The sequence below is a fragment of the Scatophagus argus genome, chromosome 20 (assembly GCF_020382885.2).
Source record: "Scatophagus argus isolate fScaArg1 chromosome 20, fScaArg1.pri, whole genome shotgun sequence".
Classification (NCBI taxonomy): domain Eukaryota; kingdom Metazoa; phylum Chordata; class Actinopteri; family Scatophagidae; genus Scatophagus; species Scatophagus argus.
In genome coordinates, this window is record NC_058512.1 from 7,108,825 (window position 1) to 7,129,159 (window position 20,335).

General features: G+C 40.7%; 2 protein-coding genes across 3 annotated transcripts in view; both read right to left on the minus strand.

Moving 5' to 3' along the window:
• Window positions 1–3,947, minus strand: part of LOC124051533 (nucleus accumbens-associated protein 2) — a 29,933-nt gene extending 25,986 nt beyond the window's left edge. The window contains exon 1 of the mRNA XM_046374984.1: window positions 3,380–3,947. The gene's annotated coding sequence lies outside the window, so the exon portion shown is untranslated. The remainder of the gene's footprint in view (window positions 1–3,379) is intronic.
• Window positions 3,948–8,557: 4,610 nt separating this feature from the next.
• On the minus strand, window positions 8,558–10,428 carry LOC124052046 (transmembrane protein 250). 2 transcript variants are annotated; one of them, XM_046375930.1, is made up of 2 exons: window positions 10,227–10,428; window positions 8,558–9,899 (listed from the first exon to the last, which is right to left on the minus strand). In XM_046375930.1, exon 2 carries the CDS (start codon window positions 9,689–9,691, stop codon window positions 9,272–9,274), a length of 420 nt encoding a protein of 139 aa, XP_046231886.1. In that variant the 5' UTR covers window positions 9,692–9,899; window positions 10,227–10,428; the 3' UTR covers window positions 8,558–9,271. The 2 variants fall into 2 exon arrangements, with proteins under 2 accessions (XP_046231886.1, XP_046231885.1); XM_046375929.1 differs by having other exon boundaries at window positions 10,198–10,423.
• Between the last annotated feature and the right edge of the window lie 9,907 nt (window positions 10,429–20,335).

Consider the following 20,335-nt stretch of genomic DNA (forward strand, 5'->3'; position numbering starts at 1 on the left):
CTCCAGTTTTGTTTGCTGTTCATCTACGTTTCAGGAGTTGCAAATTTATACCTTTAACTCTGCACATGGGGCTGAGTTAGTTCTGTTAGTTAGTCCTGTTTGAATCTGTCAGACCTTTCGGGTGGTCTCAGGACTTGTGGTGCATTTATTCTGAACCACTCTCATATTGACAGGCCTGTCCAGAGAATCAAGCTACTTTCCTTTCAGTCTCACTGGTACATTAAATAGTTAATGTGTTCTGCAAAAAAATGGCACAACATGAAAAGCTACACAGCAAAACATATGCGTGTAGGCCAAACAGAACCCAATGCTAAAGACCTGGAAATAGTTAAGTATAATTTGTAAGCAAATTTTAATTGCTGCCAAACCAAAAACCAAACCACCTTGACACCTACACATTCAATTAAAAACGTCTGTTACAGATCAAATGATTTATCCAGAAAATTAAGATAAAATGCAAATTAGCTTCAAATAAAATATATCATCTACATCTCCAACAGCTGTAACATCATCTGATTTCTTTCCTGGATATCTGTACAGGATCTTTCTGGCTTAACATTCAGTAGAAATCTGCTTCTTCACAGTAAACTGTTTGGATTTCAGTTCCATTAACAGCAACCAACAAGCCTGAACAAACCAGCAGCAGCATTTTTTTTATCCATAGGGTAACTAGAACAGGCTCTGTGCTACAAAGAAAAGACAAGACTAATGTATGACTGGCGCCCTGTATCGCATACCATCAGCAATGACTCATTACTGTCTCAGGAAAGGAAAATCATACACACGTAAACACACTCCCCACATGAGCATGCACTCATATACAGTACAAAGAAAAGTGCACCAAGCTTGAGGGCAAACACACAAAGTGCAAATGAAGCAGGAACAAAAACACATCTCCACCTTTCAAATGTAGTTAAATGAAGGTCTTTTTAATAAAGCAAAATCTCTGGCTAAGATTTTTAATATCAGTAGCATGCACTTTTACTCTTTTATCTTGTATGCCACACAAAGTTCTAAAAGAATCTGACAGAGGTTGGAGCCTAAACATACTTCTTTTTTTACATTGCGTCTTTGCATGAGCTGAGACAACTTCAACTCTTATTCATATAAGGATCTAATGAGGCAAGACCGTCACTGAGGCAAGAAACTCAGTATTTGTATTTTCTCCATCTTTCACCCTCTTACTGTCAGTATGCATATCAGTCGCGTTTGAAACTGTTAACGATTTCTCTCTCCTTGACACTCCCCACTTGCACACAGCCCCGGGCCCCCTTGTGGAATGCTGTATAGTGCGAGGCCTATGGAGGAAGGGCATCCTGGGACACAGCGAGAGTGCACGCACACACACACACGCGCTAACACGCTCACCGACACATGCAAACACGCACACACAGACAAATACAGCTGTTGAGAGCCATCACAACCCTTTGGCAGACGTCCAAGTCAAAGACGAGTGCTGTTGGAAGGCCTCCGTTTAGAGAGAAAGAGAAAAAAAAAAAGTCCCACATTTTCCATGTATGTTGTGTTAAAGTCTGAAGATAGAAACTTGGCAGTACAAACCCACTATACTCCGAACTGATTTCCACGTATTTAGAGGTGGGGGCGGGATCATAAACTACCTGCATAAAAGCTGTCTTTGTGTTACCTTGGGGTTGGCAGGCACATATGTAGGTAATTATATGGTTACTCGAGGTGACAAAGGGTTCAACACAAAAATGCAAAGGGCTTTGATGTTTAACATACTAAGCGACTTCCATGATTTATAGCTTCAAGCTGCAGCCCATGTGACACCTGTTAGAGACACTGTACGTTACACACCGGGTTGTTTACCACCCGGGCCGTCATGATATCAGAGTTTCATTCCACAATGATTGAATCTGAAAGATGTCACGATACTGATATTAGCACAATGTCTAGAGAAAATTTGCAAAACAAAAGCTGTCCATCAGATTCATCTTTAACTTTGCTCATTGTGTGTGTGTGTGTGTGTGTGTGTGTGTGTGTGTTGTCTGCGAGTGCAGGCAGGTGGAGAGAGAGTCTATTATCATAACTGTACAAAAATTACATATGAATGAGTAGTGAAAAGGCAAATAGATGAACTGACAAACAAAAAATCCACAAGCCCTTACCTCTTAATAATCTTATTAACACAATATCTATATTTCATTTTTCAAACATAAGGGTTATTGTCAGTACTGGTATATTGCAACACCCAAGTTCACCAAATGACAAAGATAAATGAAGACCATAAAACCAGTTTAAACATCTGGGATTTTTTTGTCATAGTCATCTGGAGAAAAAAAACACACACACACACTGGCTGATGACGGACTACACAATAAGAACGAGAGTATGTGACAGGGAAGGAAAGTGACAGGAAATGAAGAAAATTGCCACAAGCTACATGCCGGCTAGCCACACACCGCACCCATGTACACACAGGACTATGGGGGTGAGTGGGTGGGGGGGCACTGAATGTATAGTCAGTCAGTTCCTCCAGGGTTCAGGTAAGGTAAACAGAGCCGCAACTGAAACTACAGCAGGCAACAGTCAAAGTGCAGAAACATATTTTTAATTTTTCCTAATACACCAATCACTCTGACTTTTGTGATCTTATCTATCATAATGAATTGAATTCTCTTCTATAATCCTCACACCCCAAACGTTTTATGGCCTTTATCATGCAACTTTGATTTGAAATGTTATGCACAGCTTAGTGCTCAGCCGTTTGATGCCGTATGCAACATTTTAAGCAGGGGAAGACATTTCACTTGTGAAACAACGGCTCTGGCAACACCTGCAACTTCAACTGATTCGGCTGAATTATTCCTTGTAGCAGTCATCCAACATATAGCGCCACAATAGATGCATTATGGGTGGAGATTTTTTTTTAACACTTCATCGTGACGCAAGACCGATAATATCATGCCACTTTCTCCACTCGTACAGTCGGAACTAGTGGCAACACTATTTACTGTACTTAATGTGTCCAAAAGTGCTGCCCAACATTATAATTAGATTACAATTTGAGGTGATCAAAACAACCAAAAAAAAAACTACAAATATTATCAGATTCGATTAAATTCTTCTAGTGTCGCGTGGTACACTTAAGCGGGAATCACCAACCATCCTCCGGCGTAAAAACCCTTCACATTTCGTGCTATTACTTCGTGAAAGTTTACGGGTCTAACTTTAGTTTAGCTGGTAGTTTTATCAAAATGAAGTGTCGCGCTGAAATGTCAGCACATTGTCGGTGTATGCAGCTGCCTATAAAGAAGGAGTAGCGAGGGAATAATGCATGCTTAAAAAAAAACCCCTATGCGTCATACAAATCAGACACTGTAAACATCAAGCCAAGACAGAGGGGAGATATATTTACCCGATATGTCGCTATTCCATAAACTGCGGCTGTCAGCTGGCGCAGATGTGGCAGGCTTTTCTTCTTCGGATAACCTATAAAGTTTGCGGGGTGTTTTGAAAAAAAAAAAAAAAAAAAAAAAGCAAGCAGGCCCCGGTCTCCCCCTCGTTCGCTGGCTCACTCTATCACTCTCGTCCTATCTTGGCCGCTCGTCCCCCATCTCTCTATCCCACTCTCTCTTTCTCACTCTGCCCGCTTCTGTCCCTTTGCAGGAAGTGAACGCCGCTCACATGAACAGTATAGCCTACGGACTGCAAGCAGCCTGACATCATGCACCACTCGGTAAAGAGTTACTTTTTAAAGACACAGACATTTTTGGTCGGACCTGCCAGGTTTCTGAAGGTACACTGTCCTTACTGTAGTCTACGCGTTCGGCAGCGTTCGCTCCTATCGTGCCGCCTTCATGGACACATGAACTCGCTGCACTCTGCGGGCTTAAAGGTGCAGACTGGTGTAGGTAAAACAAACCCAGCGGGCGAGTTGTCCAGTTACAGACACTGTGTGTAGTGTGTGTGGCGGGCAGAGAACACGCGGGGAGGGGGGGGGCAGATTTGGAGCTACACGTTCGGCGGGGCTGTCTTGTTGTGCTGCTAAATAAAATTTACATGTGTGGTTACCTCACGTGTCCTTTCTGTGATGACAGCCCAGACTACATGATGCGCATGTGTGCGGTGCTGCTAAATTATAAGCGCCAGCTGCTGGCAGTGCTGGCTCAATTCAACTTTTCTTTACTGCAGGCATACAATGTGACGGAACCACAGCACACCAGATCACAGTGCAGGATAGTGTGACCTAAAATCTTTAAATCTACACAGGATGCAAGATTATATTGAAAATACACTATATAGACAAAAGTATCCAGACATCCCAGGGGTTGGGCTCGGCCCCTTACTTCCAGTCGAGGGAAACCTTAGTGCTTCAGCACACCAAGACATTTTGGACAATGCTATGCTTCCAACTTTGTGCCAACAGTTTGTTGAAGGCCCTTTTCTATTCCACCATGACTGTGCCCCAGTGGACAAAGCAAAGCTCCATAAAGACAAGGTTGGATGAGTTTGGAAGAACTTGACTGGCCCACACAGAGTCCTGACCTCAACCCCATCGCACACTTTTGGGATGAACAGCTGCAAAGCTGTTTATGTATTTAGAATGTGATATCATTAAAAACCCTGTTAGTGTAATGGTCAGGTGGCCCGATACTTTGTCTATATATTGTAGAGCCTACTTTAACATTTTAATATAGACCTTGTTCTGATAGGACCTAGTGGGCCTTGATGTTCCATTTGATTCATCAACCACAGGCAGATCTAAGGCTGAAGGCTGAAATCACAATCTACTTGGCAGTGGATGTAGTAAAAACTTTGCAACAGTAAAATGATGTATAGATTAATAAAGTATCATACATTTCATTAATGTAATACACATTATCCTGAAGTATTCTGCATGAGTACAGCACACACACACACAGGGAGTGTGACTTCATTCGTTACTTAGCACACCATTACTCCTCTCTATGTTTACATAGAGGAAACTTATTTGCCAATGTCATGTTCAAAATCTCAAATATTTAACCTTTATTTCGAAGTTAAAGTTAACTTCCTAATTAAGTTAATTAAGCAAATGTTAACTATTTGTGAAGAATGTTCACTTTTCCTTTTGTGTCTACAATCCAACAAGGGAAGAATGAATTGGTGTTTATTTGTATTTTAATTGTATTTAAGCCCGTGGTGCACTTTCCTCTTTGGCTCGTGACTGTTTAAAGCAAAGAAATGGCAAGCTGCGACCTCTTGTCAAAGTTTACATATTTATACAGCATGAGCTCTGAGAATTGTTGTAGAAATTTTTTTTTACTCATCTTGTGACCTCTCAAATTTATCTTGTGAGTCCCGACCATCTGCTCGAGAACCACAGAAAAGCACCAAACTAGCAAACACAGCCATCCAGTAAATGCTGAGTAAAAGCAAGACACCTTGGTACTTAAATGACCTACAATGATCCCAAAACTTTGCTATGAACTAGCTTAATATATGTGGCCTCTACCTCCCATTTGTGCTTATATCCACTGGTTCCAGTTTGCTCGCTTCATTGTGACTACATTGGACAGCTCTGTTTATGGCTTCAGCTCATGATGGGACTAAATTATCTTTATTTCTCTTATTGTGTTATTTTCTTTTTGTAACCTCTGCCATCTCGTTGTGTGAAAGCACTTCTATGTGATAACCTTTCAAATAAAGTGTATTTATATGTACAATTACGAGAAATCACTCTATTAGTCCTGTGATGTTTCTATATAAGCTTACTAGGGGTCAGTCATACTTGATAGAGTGTACAGCGCTCTTATTGTACCACTGTGATATTCCTATAGGCACTGTCATGTGGTAGGCGACCTAGCGGTGACTTTATAATGATCACATTGTAATTGAGTCCATACTTTTGGCACAAATGCATTTTCATTAATGATGTAGCATCACTGTGCATTGTTCAGCTAAACTAGCAGAACTGTAACTGTAGCCCAATGAAATGGCAATTGATTGTGTTTGCTCCAGTTGTTAACTGTGGTTTAGTAACAACACGGCAGATCAAATTTCATTATCAAACTTCTGCAATTATGGGATGAGCTCACATGTTGTTACGCCCGTTTCTAATTCAGCATACAATGATTTTTTTAAATGCACAGATTAATAACATATCATCCCGTGTTCTATCCATCCATTCATCCATTTTCTATACCGCTTATCCGTCAGGGTCGCGGAGGGTGGGGGGGACTGGAGCCTATCCCAGCTGACTACGGGCGAGAGGCGGGGTACACCCTGGACTGGTTGCCAGTCAATCGCAGGGCCAACACACAAAGACAAACAACCACACACTCTCACCTAGGGGCAATGCAGAGTAGCCAATTAACCTAATGTGCATGTTTTTGGTATTGTGGGAGGAAGCTGGAGTACCCGGAGAAAACCCACGCAGGCACAGGAAGAACATGCAAACTCCACATAGAAGGGCCCAGACCCCTGTGTTTTATATTTTTCATGAATGTGGCATTCAAGGGCTTAATATATGAAGGGGAAGGAGTTCATCAAACGGAGAGGAGGTGTCAAGTTGATCAGGGAACAGAAAAAAAATAAAGAAATTAGCAAGTCATTCAGACTACAGGAAACTTCATCTTTTCAAACGAAAAAGAAGAAATGAAAATGAGTACATCATGACCTATTCCTCAAGCCTACCTATTGCACTATACTGACATCACAAGACAATCCATGTTTTCTACTTCTCCTCTGGTATAACTGGGCTCGGCTCACAGCGCGAGGCATATGATGTGTTGATCTCCAGAACAAAAGCTTATTGTTGCCCCCTGATTATCCATTTACAGCCTGAGGCCATACCAGTCTCAAGCATGTCTCAGTCAAGTCGCCAGCCACTGTGTCGAAAGTATGGATTTAAACATGGAGTCCTGATAGTTTCTGCACTGATGATAAACAATGAAGGCTAAACTGGTGTTTATACAGGATTCAAATGTTCGCAATTATACCAAGCTAAGTGTTAAAAGTTTATTTTATTTCAGTGCTTTAATCTGTTGTACAATTGTCAGTGTTCCAGAAAGTATTCAGCTCATTTACTTAAGTAGAAGTACTCATACCAAATAGTAACAATTAAAAGTGCACTGGAAATGTTAGTTAAATCGAAGTATGTATGTTTAATCAGGAAAATTCAGCCCATCCCTCCCCGTTTATGTGAGTGTGATATTTCAGGAATGAATGAGGGAATTTCTTCAAACGTGGCACAAATTTGTGCTTGGGCACGAGGATGAACTGACAAGAATCTATTTGTCAAAGGTCAAAGGTCACTGACACATAACTGTCATTATGACAAAAGTTCAAACAAAGCTCTAACAGCATAAAATGATGAAATGATTACATTTTATATCCAAAAGGTCGAAGGTCAACTTCAGATCAGCACTTTCCTGGCTGTTATTCAACACCCATAACTCAGAAACAGAAGGGGGAACTTAATCTTGGGTACACACCTTGAAACTGTGGTGATTGTGTAGATCGTCTGTGCTGCCGGGCTGACAGTGTGAGAAGCATCCACATTTCAGAAAGCCTCTTTGCGACGCTCGCTGGTTTTGCTGATACAGAGCTCAGATGACTGTCGTTGCACCATGTGACAAAGTTCACAGTCAGGCCTCTGCACTCGTCTGTAAAAACGGCCTCTGAAACATGACAGCATGTTTCTCACTGGAAATTATTCTCTACAGTCATTCATGTCAGTACGAGGATAACTTCCGTTTCGCCAAAAAATACAATCGATACAGTTTTATTAAATTCCTTTGAAGTTCTCACTACATACATAAAATTATATGAGTTTGAACAGACATGGATCTAAAGTGCAACTTGATTGCTTTCACACAATCTGCTGATTATTTTCTCCATTGTTCAGTTTTTAAATAGTTAAAAATGTCACCAAAATTACCCAGAGCGCAAAGTGACACCCACACTATGCTTGTTGTGTTCAGCCAATCGATAATTAATAGTAGAAGTCACGGAACAAACAATCTTCACCATGAAGTGTTTCAACATAATCATTGTTATCAGTTACTTTTCTGCCAGTTGACTAATTTCAGCATGTGACAATGTGACAATGCAGCAGCTAAAGCTGCCAGATACATGCCGTGGAGTAAAAGTACAATATTTCCCTGTGAAATGGACTGAGGTAGAAAGTGGCCTGACTAAGACACTAAGATACTCAAGTACAACTACTTCAAACTTGTATTTAACTACAGTACTTGAGTAAACATACTTACATTCTGTTACAATCCACCACTGGCTCTTGTTAGATCCTGTAAGCATTCTTCATGCCATGTGAAAATGAGGCTATATAAGGTTATTGGGACACAGCCATTTCCATTGTTATGCTTGGCAGAAACAGTGGGGTCTAGTTGTGGCTGGCATTTGCGTGCCGGAGGAAGCTAAACAGAGAAGTCTGTCAGAGCAGCTCTCGACTGATGGAACACTTGACCCAAAGACGTTCTCAATTTGAACTGTCACACACTCTTATGACACAGCCACAGGCATGCTATCATGGGTGTTACACAACACAGAGAACACATTCACTCAAGCTGTGCATTTTAAAGCAAAAAAAACATTTCATCAGAACAGGAAATTTATTTAATAACTTTACAAAAAAAAAAAAGTTGATGTTTGTTACTTATAGTTTGTCAGTTTCCTATTCTGCACCACAAAAGCACATTACATAAAGTTGACAACTTGTTTTTGGTCACTTTATCCACCATGTTACTGTACATCATCTCTGTGGTACATGTATGTGTGACATTGTGTTTACATACCACATTATCAAAATAATCTCATCCTGAGGATAATGGTACACTTTTGCGTTTGAAGCTTAACTCGTGATTTGGCACAAATGACTGTCTTGCATCACACAGCCATGACGCACATCAGTCATGTGTTTGCTCACTTTTCCATGCAACAATAACTTAGACATTAAACATTTCCCAATATTGTAAACAAATCAGTTTCTAGAGAAGATACCTAAATTTGTAGTTTATAAATGGAAGTCCTGATGACTCAAAGCTTGACTCTTGAGTTCACACTGACTTCGTGCATCACTTTTAATATTAAGGAACCAGGTGGTTCTTGCCAAGTTATACAAGACCAACAATTTTAAAGGACTGTACACAAAATTGCTACGGACATTCTTATCAAATTCTATCATATTTGAAACTAGAGCCAAGAGCAATACAGAGTCTATATTGTCCCATAACAACACACAACACTTAAGTTACAGTGAGATTCACCCACATCATACGCTGCATTTCCAAAGCTGCTCACACTGCAGCTACATGTCCACGAACACCATGAAGCACCAGCCGAGCCCTCCCACCAAAAACATGGTGATCTGCATGCTGTAGATGATCAGGTCATTAAGCACCCCAAAGTCTAGGCGCCTGTGCCCCAACAACAGCAGGATGACAGACAGTTTGTACTGCAGCCGCAGGAGCACCCGCACGCTGACGTACTGCAGGAAGAAGAGAGCAGAGAGCGCCACCCAGAGCAGGGAGGTCAGCAGACTGCAACCAAAGTAGAGGAGGAACCGGAGGAAGCTGTACATGCACCGTGAGCGCAGGTAGAGGTCAAAGTTATTGTACTTGGTGCGCACTAGCTTGGAAGCATGCGTCGACCCACAGGCCGAGTGCATGCAGGTGGTGTGGGGGCCATGGAAGCTGCGCACCCGCCGTGGGATGGGGATCACAGGCATGGGTGGGCTACTGGAGCCCAGCACGGTGCACGGGAGTTACAGGTGGAGTCCTCTGTGAGTGCTGCTTCAGGGGAGGCAGTTAGCGTCATCTGGTTGCGAAGCAAAAGCTGGCTCCTGCAGGAGTCCAGGGATGAGATTTGTATGCTGGTAAAGTGTCTGTCTGCTGTGAACCTCTGTCAGCAAGGCTTACTCCTTCCAATGGGGAATCCTGTGGGGAATTGACAATGTTACTGTGCGTTTCCTTGGCTACACCTTCACAAAGACATATGCACACATTGTTGCAAAGCTAATACAACAAATGCAGGCCTGTGCTGACATGTTCAACAACTGGTTTAGATCCGTCTTGAGAGGTATGTTTAAGCCTGTGTCACAGCGTAAAGCTACCTTTTCTGGTTTTTATGACTAAAATCAAAGCTAGCACGCAGTATCTCCTACCCATGCAGGAGCGTTCATGCATATTCCGGGTCTAAAGATAAGTTATCGTGCAGAACCAATGGTGATCTTACATGCAACACTACGGCGTCTTCCTCCTCACCAAAACAAAAGAAAGGCTGGCGTTTGATTCTCAGAAGAGCATTGTATCACAGTGTAAACAGTTGGCTGAAACATAAACACACGGGATGTGTTTTCTTTTCTCCCACCCACACGGTACACCATTTTCTGGCAGCAGAGCTCAGGCAGCGACGGCGAGCCGGTGTTTGTGCGTTCTGTCGCAAAATATACGAGTCATCCTGCTGTGACGACAGCTGCCGACTTAAAGGGGAAGTGCGCCCCAAGGAAGGATGTACGCTGTGGATTTTCACATTAAAATACGTGCTGTTGGGCAAGCTTTAAGCAGGTGTTTTATGTTGTACGTGTGTGTGTGTGTGTGTGTGTGTGTGTGTGTGTGTGTGTGTGTGTGTGTGTGTGTGTGTGTGTGTGTGTGTGTGTGTGTTTAGTACAGAAAACTGGAAAATAAAAGAAAGGGGATCTGAGGTTGCTTCTGGGTTCAAAATTAAATATGAAAATGCAAGGTCATTCATTTCACAACTGCTTCGTCAACACGCCAATCTAATACAGCGTTGATGATAAATTAAAAAAAGATATAGAGATGTAAAGACACTTCCTCTACAGTAAAATGTCCTTTCTGATTGATATATTATTCTGTCTAATAATATTATATTGTGATTGTGTGTCGCGGGGGCAGCAGCTTGAGCAGGGATGCCCAGACTTCAGAAGATGGATGGATGGATGGATGTTTATACTGATGAATCAGCATCTAAGCTGCATTTCACTCTTGTTGCTGCTTGAGGTGGTGCACCAGTGGCTAATGTGTTGGATCCCAGTTAAGGGGTCAGGCCCCTCCACAGGGTCACAAGATAACTCTGACTTGTTGTGAGATCGTTAGTGGGGGAAGAAAGAAGAAAAGACAACGTTTTTTTGTAAAATACTCCTCTGTTATTTTAGATTTTGGATCATTTGGATAAACTTTGGATCATTTGGACAGTTTGGAGTAAAAGCAATAGTTTAAGTGAAACCATGTGTAAAGTTTAGAGGAGAAATCTTTGGTTGATCTGAAGTATAAGGTATTTCCCTCTGAAATGTAGTGCAGTGGAAGTGTAAAGTGCCATAAAATGGAAATACTGATAATAATATATAAAATATAATAATGAAGTACATCCAAATTTTAGTAAAGTAGGCTCTTTAGTAAATGTACTTAGTTACTTCCACCGCTGTCATAGTTTGAGAGAAATTTGACATCAAATATGCAATACTCAGAAATAAAACATTACAAAGATCGCTTTTTAAGGAAATGTTCATCATATTATATGTATTTTTATTGATATTTTTATCAATATACCTGCAACATGGATATAAGAAGGCTGGGTAACTTACACCCCCAGACATGTCCTGTATTATCACAATCATACTCCTAGAGGCCAAAGTAAATTGGAGTCTCACTTTCTTGTGCCTTGAGGACTTTCAGTCAAAAAGTTACTGAGTTATGCATGGATTTGCATTCATGTGTGTGTAAACCCCAGACAAGGTTGTCCACCGTGCTCACAAGCACACAAGCACACACACACACACACACACACACACACACACACACACACACACACACACACACACACACACACATCCTCACAAGTGTGTGAGACACAAAAAACGTGTTCTAGCCTCTCACTCTGTATATCAAGTAACCTTCATTGGGTTGATTTACGGGTTGGCCTGAATGATTAGATCTCAGCTCTCTGTCAGAAAGCCAGAAGGCAGCAGGTGATGATAAATCATAATAAATGCAGGCTTTTTTAAAAGAAGAGTTTATTACAGTTGTTAATAATGCGCTGGATCGCTGCACTGAGAATTTAAAGGTGTATTATGCAAAATTAGAAAAACAAACCTTATAATATTTAATCCAACATACATAAAGCTGTCACTGATGCTAAATATATTAAAGAATGTCCTTTACTTCATAATAATGATTGTGTTTACTAATGAAATTCACAGCATAATAATTTGAGTGGCAGCCAAAAGTCTGAAGTCAGCTCTGGCCTACAAAATTAAAATGGCTGTACTTTATTATTTTTGTTGTCCACAAGAGAGTGCTCACTCTCCACCCCATAACTAAACATCTTTTAACACCCAAAAAAATAACATTACAAGTTCACAAACACACCAGTCGGTAGATTCTAACATTAATAAAGATGTCCAGTATCATTTAAAAAATACACGAGCTGCAGTAATTATATCTCAGACTGCAGGGTGTCAAAGTCATGCAGAATGAATCTCGTTAGTGTAGACCGTACCTTTAAATTGAATCCTGCTTGCCAAATAATCACTTCATCACATCTCATCCATTCTCATTAAAGGCAAAGTGAAGACGCACCTCTGTCAGCATGAAAGTTGAGGTAAAAATTGTGTGTTGCCGACAGTATTGTTGCATGATCCACTGACCCAAATGGCTTGATGGTTGATAAAGACTTTGTGTTACACTGAAGAGCTGATTTAATGCTCTCTCCCATTTCATGTAACCTTATTGCTCCTGTGCAAACTTGATCTTTTACTGTAAGAAAGAACCTTTCAGAAAGGCGCTCAGAGTCTTCCTTTAGAAAGAAGAAGAAAGAAAGAAGACTCTTCATTTTCAATATACAGACAAATGTTATATCAGAATATTTGTTATAGAACATCATAAACATCAACCAAAAATTCCCTTGTAGCCACACAAATCAAATCCCTGTGCTGTATATCACTGAGTTATCACACCAATTTAGTTAAGACTTGTCCTTCCAGCAGGAATCCTTTTTCTTTATTTGCTCTGAACCAGATTTTCTGGATCTTTGCATTGCTTTGGGACCAGAGTCTGCAGTGTAAGTTGGTGCACTTCTATTTGGAAATAAACTTTTCTGCCTATCTTCCTTCCTTCCTAACTCCCTGGGGATGTGTTCTTGTAATGGGTTTCCTCTATTTCCTAGTTACAAGATTAATGGTGGTCATTTAGAAAAAAAAAATACTTTGAAGGTTATCCTTGCTTGTCAGGTTGTGAAGAACTAGATTCCTTTCTCAGGGATGAAAGATGCCGGTACAGTAGCAGAGGATGCAGGTAGATCAAAGTTAAAGGACAAGACATCAGAATGATCTACATGATAGTTCATTTTTATGTTGGGCAAGTGCTTGTTGCAAGCATGAGCGTTAAAAATGCACAAATATGGATTTATTTTACCAGTTGAGGACAAATCCTATAAAAAGTTCTACACCATATGAAATGAAGGTTGCAGTAAACTTGTTTTCAGTTTGATTGCCCAAACATGCAAAGTTAGGCATACGTATACTGAAACCTGCTTTTGAACAAAGCATATCAGCTGTTTCTTTTTAATGAGTTTTAATCACAATGTGTTGGCCTATTTGCAAGGCTCACTGATCAAACTGAACAAAGCAATGTTTGAATTTAGTTGTGATGCCAAGTTCCAAATTGGTGTTTCACAATGGAAAATCTGACATAATCTGCCCACAGGAACACAGGCGTTTAACAGGAGGAGTTTTTCAAACAGACATTTATACTTTCCTTTTGTCATCTGTATCACTTAAAACACTTGCATTGCATTTTCGTTTATTCACGAGACACGGTTTAATGAAACTGTCCTTGCTGGATGTTGGAAGATGAGTACACAGGAGAAAACGTTTAGATTTTTCACCACTAGAGGGAGCTGTTTGGTCAGGTTTCGCTGTATGTTAACAGTGCTTTCCAATCCAGTGCTGGAAGGGAGGAAGAGCACATTCAAGGGCATGGCACAAACTTTCCCTCCTCCTTCTTATATAGGCGTATTTGAACAAAATCCAGCTCCTACATTATGACCGTCTTTGATGAATGGACACATGCAGCACCTTTACAGCTGCAAATGCCACTACATAGAGCCAAGTTTAGGGGCTGCATTTCCCCTCTGCATCTGGTTAATAACTGCATCTTAGCTGAGGAAGCTCATCTGTCTCGTGCTATTATCAAGAAAAATGATGTCAATAAAGTGAGTTGTAGTGAGTTAGGCACCCAAGTGTCCTTGTAAAGGATGTATACTGTCTCTAATCATGCATTATGGCAATATTATGGGCTCATATTTTTCTCTTCTAAAACGTGAATAAGTCTAGAGTATTGCCTCTTCTTCTTGGTAAGTAGACTCTGCATGGGTTCAAAATTATTTCCAAGTCTGAAAGTAAGTCTAGAACGATGCTTTAAAAGTGTCAAACTGCAGAAGGCCAAATCTCCTCGGTAGTTGTAACCTTGTCAAGTGGCAGTAGCAAAAAACAGCCATCCACCCTCGACCCCTTCAAACCTTATGCCAGTACATCGCCATCATGACCCAAAGAGTGTCCAGAGTAAGTGAGATTAAAGGAGCAACATGTCAAAATCCTCTTTGACTCCTCCAAATACACTTGGGCTAAATCAATTAATTCATTAACTAAGTAGAGGTCACAGCCAATAGTTGAGCTAAGACAAATTAAATCAATTAGTCGGGCTAATAAGATGAGGAAGACTTTAATTAGTGAAAGTTTAATCAAAGCCACGTTTTCGCTGGGCCGTGTTATGAAGCAGCTCAATAGATCTCGTACGGAAAGATCCATTAGGCCTGTCACACAAAACTTTGGTAAATTTATTTGAAAATATATGAACGTCTCCAGTTTTATCTGCTTTTATGTTAGTTCCATTTTAGTAATAAGAGTTTCTGCCCACTTTTATCTGTTTCCAAGGAATGTAATGCATGTGGTTGCCAATCTGTCTCTTGGGCTGAGCCCGTTTTTGTGTTGAGGAATCAAATTATCCACGGAAAAACTTCTTAAAAAAGTGAAATAAATAAAATGAAAAGATGAGAAACGGGCCCACTGATCCACTTCCAGGGTGGTTAGGTGTGCAGAGGATGCCAAGCCTTGGAGAGCAAATTAAGTAGGCAATTAAACTAATTAAAATAAAACATGATGCAGGCAGGCGGGTCAGAAGATTGGTTCCAAGTTTCTTTGCTATATAAAGTTGAATTATTAAGGGAATATAGCCCCTAGCCCGTTCAAACACTCCGGATCTCCTTCTGTGCTTTTTCATCTCTTGTGTGTCTGTTAAATGCACACTTCTGCGTGGGTTTTATAATCCTGTCAAGCCATCTGTTGTCATTAAAATCTGCTCCTGTTGCACCATAGATTCCAAGTATTCATCTGGCCAAATGTTGTTTGAACTAGTAGACTTTAAAGTTTTGCTGGTTGCTTTACACAAATTTCAGCAGCTTTGAATAGCTTATTCAAGGATGCTGAGTTAAAAAAATATATATGTATCACTTTGAGAGAAGTTACACTTTATATTCTTAATTCAAGATTATAAGTTGTCCAACATGTTTATTTCAATAATGCACTTTTATCCAGCAGATTTTGTCTATAAATAGTCAATTCTTGTATAAAATACAAGACAGTTCACAGGTGTCACTGATGCCGATGTTTTCTTCTTGCTCTGTCGTGACGTCCTTCTGTTCCCTGCTCTGTCCCCTGCCACATGTGGCTGGATTGGGCCTGGCTAGTGTTAATCCTTGGCATAAGGAGGCTAGGCTGGATTATCAACTGATGTGGAAACATCTGTATGGGTGGATGAGAGGGTTTGTGTGAAGGGTGAAGCTTGGGCCTAGAAATGCAGGAGGGAATGTTTTGGGTGGACTGACCCAATGGAGCCCATTGTGACAGCAGGGGCGGTGAGGCTTCCATCTACGGCTTAGATTGGCTGCAGATGAAAGAATTGGTATGTGGCATAGCTTGTGTTTGTCAGTTGCAGGGGCACAATAAATGCGTCCTCTCTCAACTTGCCATTTTAGCGCATGAAAGAATACAATTAAAAAAAATAGGAATAATACAGTGTTAAGGCTAAATATATCTATAGTAAAAAAATGCATCTTTCAATAAAAAAGAAAATTAATATTCTTTTTAATTTTACTGCCAATCTGCCAGCAGACACAACTGCTTAAAAATCTTGCTCATTATGAGCCTGTGTTTTGCATATTTTGTATATAGACCCATTTCTATCACAGCACAGATCAATTAATATGCAAGGATGATTTAGAGGGCATGGGAGACTGGGGGATTAGGCCTGATTCAGTCCTCACTGGGGGGAGTTTGAGGAAGGAGGAGGTTTACATCAACAAGCCCTGATTTACGTCGGTGAACAGATGGTGGAGAAATTGCTCTGTTTGGAAGAGATGTGCAATTTATTTCAGTTGATATTGGAAACAGAGATGGGGAGAATTGATTTTTGGGGTGATGTGGTTACTTTAAAACGGGCAGAGCGAACTTTAGTTCCTTTGTACGGTAGGAAACAGGTGAGGCTTCTAGATTAACATAAATCACGACAGACTTGAACTCTACAGTACAGTTAGTTTTATATTTCCTTTTACTGTTCTTGTTTGAAGTGCAGGGAATTCAATATAATTGTTAACATTAAGTAAATGGAACGCAACTTGTAGCTGAAAACAACAACAATTTGACAGTGTGAGTGCAGCTGTGTGTCAGTACTTTCCACCACCAAAGAAGTCCAGAGCTTGGACTGTGACTTTCAAACATGCAAACCTGGGGAAAAGGCTAGCAAACTAGTGAAGGTACAACATGCAGTTTGTGCAAATCTCAAACTCCCAGATCAAGACATGAAAGTGCTGCATATTCTATTCGTATCAGTACTTCCTGGCGCTGCCAGGTGATCAAGCTGGACCACAGTTTGGCAGAGAGCAGATATGAGTGCTGCAATCTTGTCATCTTTTGGCAAAATCATATGTTTCAGATGAACAAAACATGCCCGCTTTATTTCTCACGCTGAAACACCGTGTCAGTTGTTTTCTACAGTTACATCTTGACACATTTCAGCTCTCTGGGAAAGCAACAGTATTGTCACATTTGCTCCCTACTGCGCATGAGTCCCAGTCAGCTTCAGTCGAAGAGTCAGAGTTCAGTGCTGGTCTGGTACGAGGGGGTTGAAAAAGACCTAAATGCATAAGGACAGATTTCTTTTTATCATTGTGCTATTGTTGAATGTTTGCTAGCGTTATCACTGTATTTAGATTCACATAGGCTACAGCAATGGAGCAACAATGATACACACTTGTCTTATTCACAACTCTCCCTCCAGCTGAGTTTAAAGTTGCAGGTGGGTCTCATTATAGTATGACTGATTTGTGCACCAATCAGCTTGTTGTGCTAAGTGACGCTTGTTAACTTTTATTACGCATCGGTCTACATACCATGTGGTCACGTCTAAGAAGTGACAATGAACGCTTAAAATCTTGGTACAAGCGTCCTGTCGGGTTTTGGTTTCTGAGTTTAGCCTGTTCACTCCACCACATCTGAAACAACACCTTTGATGTAAACCTGCTTGTCAATTAAGAATTCATACACCACCATTACATCAAATAAGCGGAAACATGAAACAGGTACCACATACTGGATTTAGTCGATACAGCCCCTGCTTCCACTTCCCATCTACACACACACATTCAGAATGAGAATTTTACTATATAATTGATTTATGGAGATTCAGCCTGCAGAAACATATTGATCCACATGAGGTAGTTTTGATGGAATATGGTGATTCGGCATTTTTATGATTAATATGAACAAGTGGTCCCAAATGGAGTATTTTGACATTTTACACAAGAGTGAGGAAAAAAGTTGGTTGTGATTCCATAAAAGGCTACTGTGTTATCGCATTATAAAGTGAACTGATCAAAGGCTTGTTTTTAACAAGCCTGCAGAGACAGAAAGGTCAGTGCTAACGAGAATCCCTCAGTGAAGAGGGTGCCAATACAGGCAGTTAAAATTGAGAGGGCTGGGTTAGAAACCCAGGGTGTGAGACTGGACTGGATGTCAGTTTGTGTTTGTTTGTGTGTGTGTGTGGCTGCAAAAATAAAGAGTACAAGCGAAAGGATATTAGGGAGGTAAAGCTTGAACCACTAGCCACCATTAGCCTGATTGGCCGAAGAGGTCAACAGGGGCCAATTGATGGGTCAATCACATTGTCGATTTGATGACCCAACCACATTGGTTTGGCAAAGAGAGCGTTGGACTCGCTCACTCTTCCCTCCCTTTGGCTGAGTTATTGTGCATGCCAAAGCTAAGTTACATTAACACAGAAAAAAAATCTATCCGATCACTTATGCTGATTTACGTGTGGCCTGCACCGGCCGTCAACCTTCTTGACCAGCTCAAGATAACATTTTTAATGCAAGAAGATTTATGCCGCAAATTATTTCACTGTGGTAAAATATGGGTGCGTGAGGTCTGACGTCTCAAGTGTGTTTATGTTGGATTTTCTCAAACCAGCGAGTTGATAACCAAATGAAATAAAAGACCACTTTCTTAAAATAACTTTCGACAACGTATACCATTAGCGTTACTCAACATCATTTCACTATAATGTATCAGTTACGGCCATCAATTTTGAAAAAGCCAGACCTACATGTGATTTGAACCAAAGCGTGGCATAGATTGAAAACACAAGATAAACGCATCAGTTTTCGGAGCCTGTCTCCTAATCTGTAACAAACCGCCACGAGGTCTGCGTATCTTTAACGGCACCCCATTAATGATACAGCAAGTACAAAAAGTAGCCCAGCTCGGATACCACTCTTCTTTAACCTGCCAAATCCAGAGCCACCAGAAAGAAATACCTCCACATGATGCTCCCAGCAACATGATGTCGGCGGTCAAAAGGTTAAGGGTCAGGAAAGCTGGTGACCTAACCTCATTACATCATCACCACCAGCTCAGGAAGGAGAGGACTGAAAGGGAGGGAAATAGTAACTTATTTTAACTTCAGTTTTGTTTTGTTTTTTTGTCTTACGATATTATTGCATAGAGACAAAGACAAACTGAAATATATGAGTTCTATATCTCCAAGCAGACCTCACTCAACAGTATGTCTTGCAGTTAAATCCATATTTTATTTTAAATTTAATATTTTTTTTAAGTGGCCTTTAACAACCAGCAATTTCCACAAACTCTGCTGTACACCTTTGTGGGCTAAATGTCACTAGTTTGACTGAAGAACAGTCCTGTCCATGGGCAGGTCGAGTGGCCAGGGCTCGTTTAGAAGGCTGAATGCCATTCTAGACAGCAAAGATTACAGGAAACAAATTAAAACAAATTTGAAAGAGCACTGACGGATATCGTGGATATGAAAGAAATCATGGAAGTGCTGTGCTGGTGCTTTTATTTTTCTTTAAGCTGCGTTTGTGTCAACCTGATAAATGCCTGTCCAGTATTCACTGCTGTGGCTTTTAGTTCCAGTCTGATCTTGATAATAAACAGTGAATTTATCAGAACTTTTCCCTGTAGAAACAGCTGCTGTGCTGGTGACTGAGGTGAAGGTTAACCGAAACAGCTGCACAGAGTTGAGGGTAATTGTAGAGTTGCGTAAATGAACGGTCACATCCTTGTATTGTTAATTTAAAAATATTATAGCAGACCACAAAAGCTTCAAATTAAGTGCTGTAGGAGAGGCTCATTTAACCTAGAACACGGACAGCAAAATTCAGGAATATGTAGCAGACAGCTAATAGCTATCAGCCCAGAGATGATGTCAGCACTTTGTTGTCTCTGTTCTGCTGTTGCTTTGTTACACATGCTTGCCTTTTGTTTAATTTGTCTTCCGCTTTTCACATTCTTTTCATCTGTTACTCATTCTGTTGGCTCTTTTTTCCTCTTTATCCCTCCACCTGGGAGCAACAGTTTACATTGTCCACACCCTCCTGTGCCTTTTGCTCCAGACGTCAGCAGAAAGGGTTTTAAGTAGCTGATTAATCACTCTTGTACCTCATATTTTTTCACTAGCTGACAGTAGATTTGCAGTCCCAGTTAGTGGATCCCTGAAATTCTCTTAACGACCTGAGACTGATAAGAAGGAGGATATAAAGAGCTACGGTTACATCTTACAGACCCTCCAACACACATAAATTGCATGAATGAGTCAGGCAAATGAAACAGAAATCAGGTTAAAGATATCTGCCCCCCAGACTGCAGTTTTTTGTTTTTTTGTTTTGTTTTTTTTCACAATAGCTGTGTTCAATTCTGCAGATCAGGTGTCCAGCCTCACACACAGTGACCCCAGGTTTGCAGGTTTGCGGTTACCTCAAACTCTTCCAATATTAAACA

Coding starts and splice junctions, on each gene's coding strand:
- LOC124052046 (XM_046375930.1), bottom strand. CDS start 9,691: ATGCCTGTGATCCCCATCCCACGGCGGGTGCGCAGCTTCCATGGCCCC.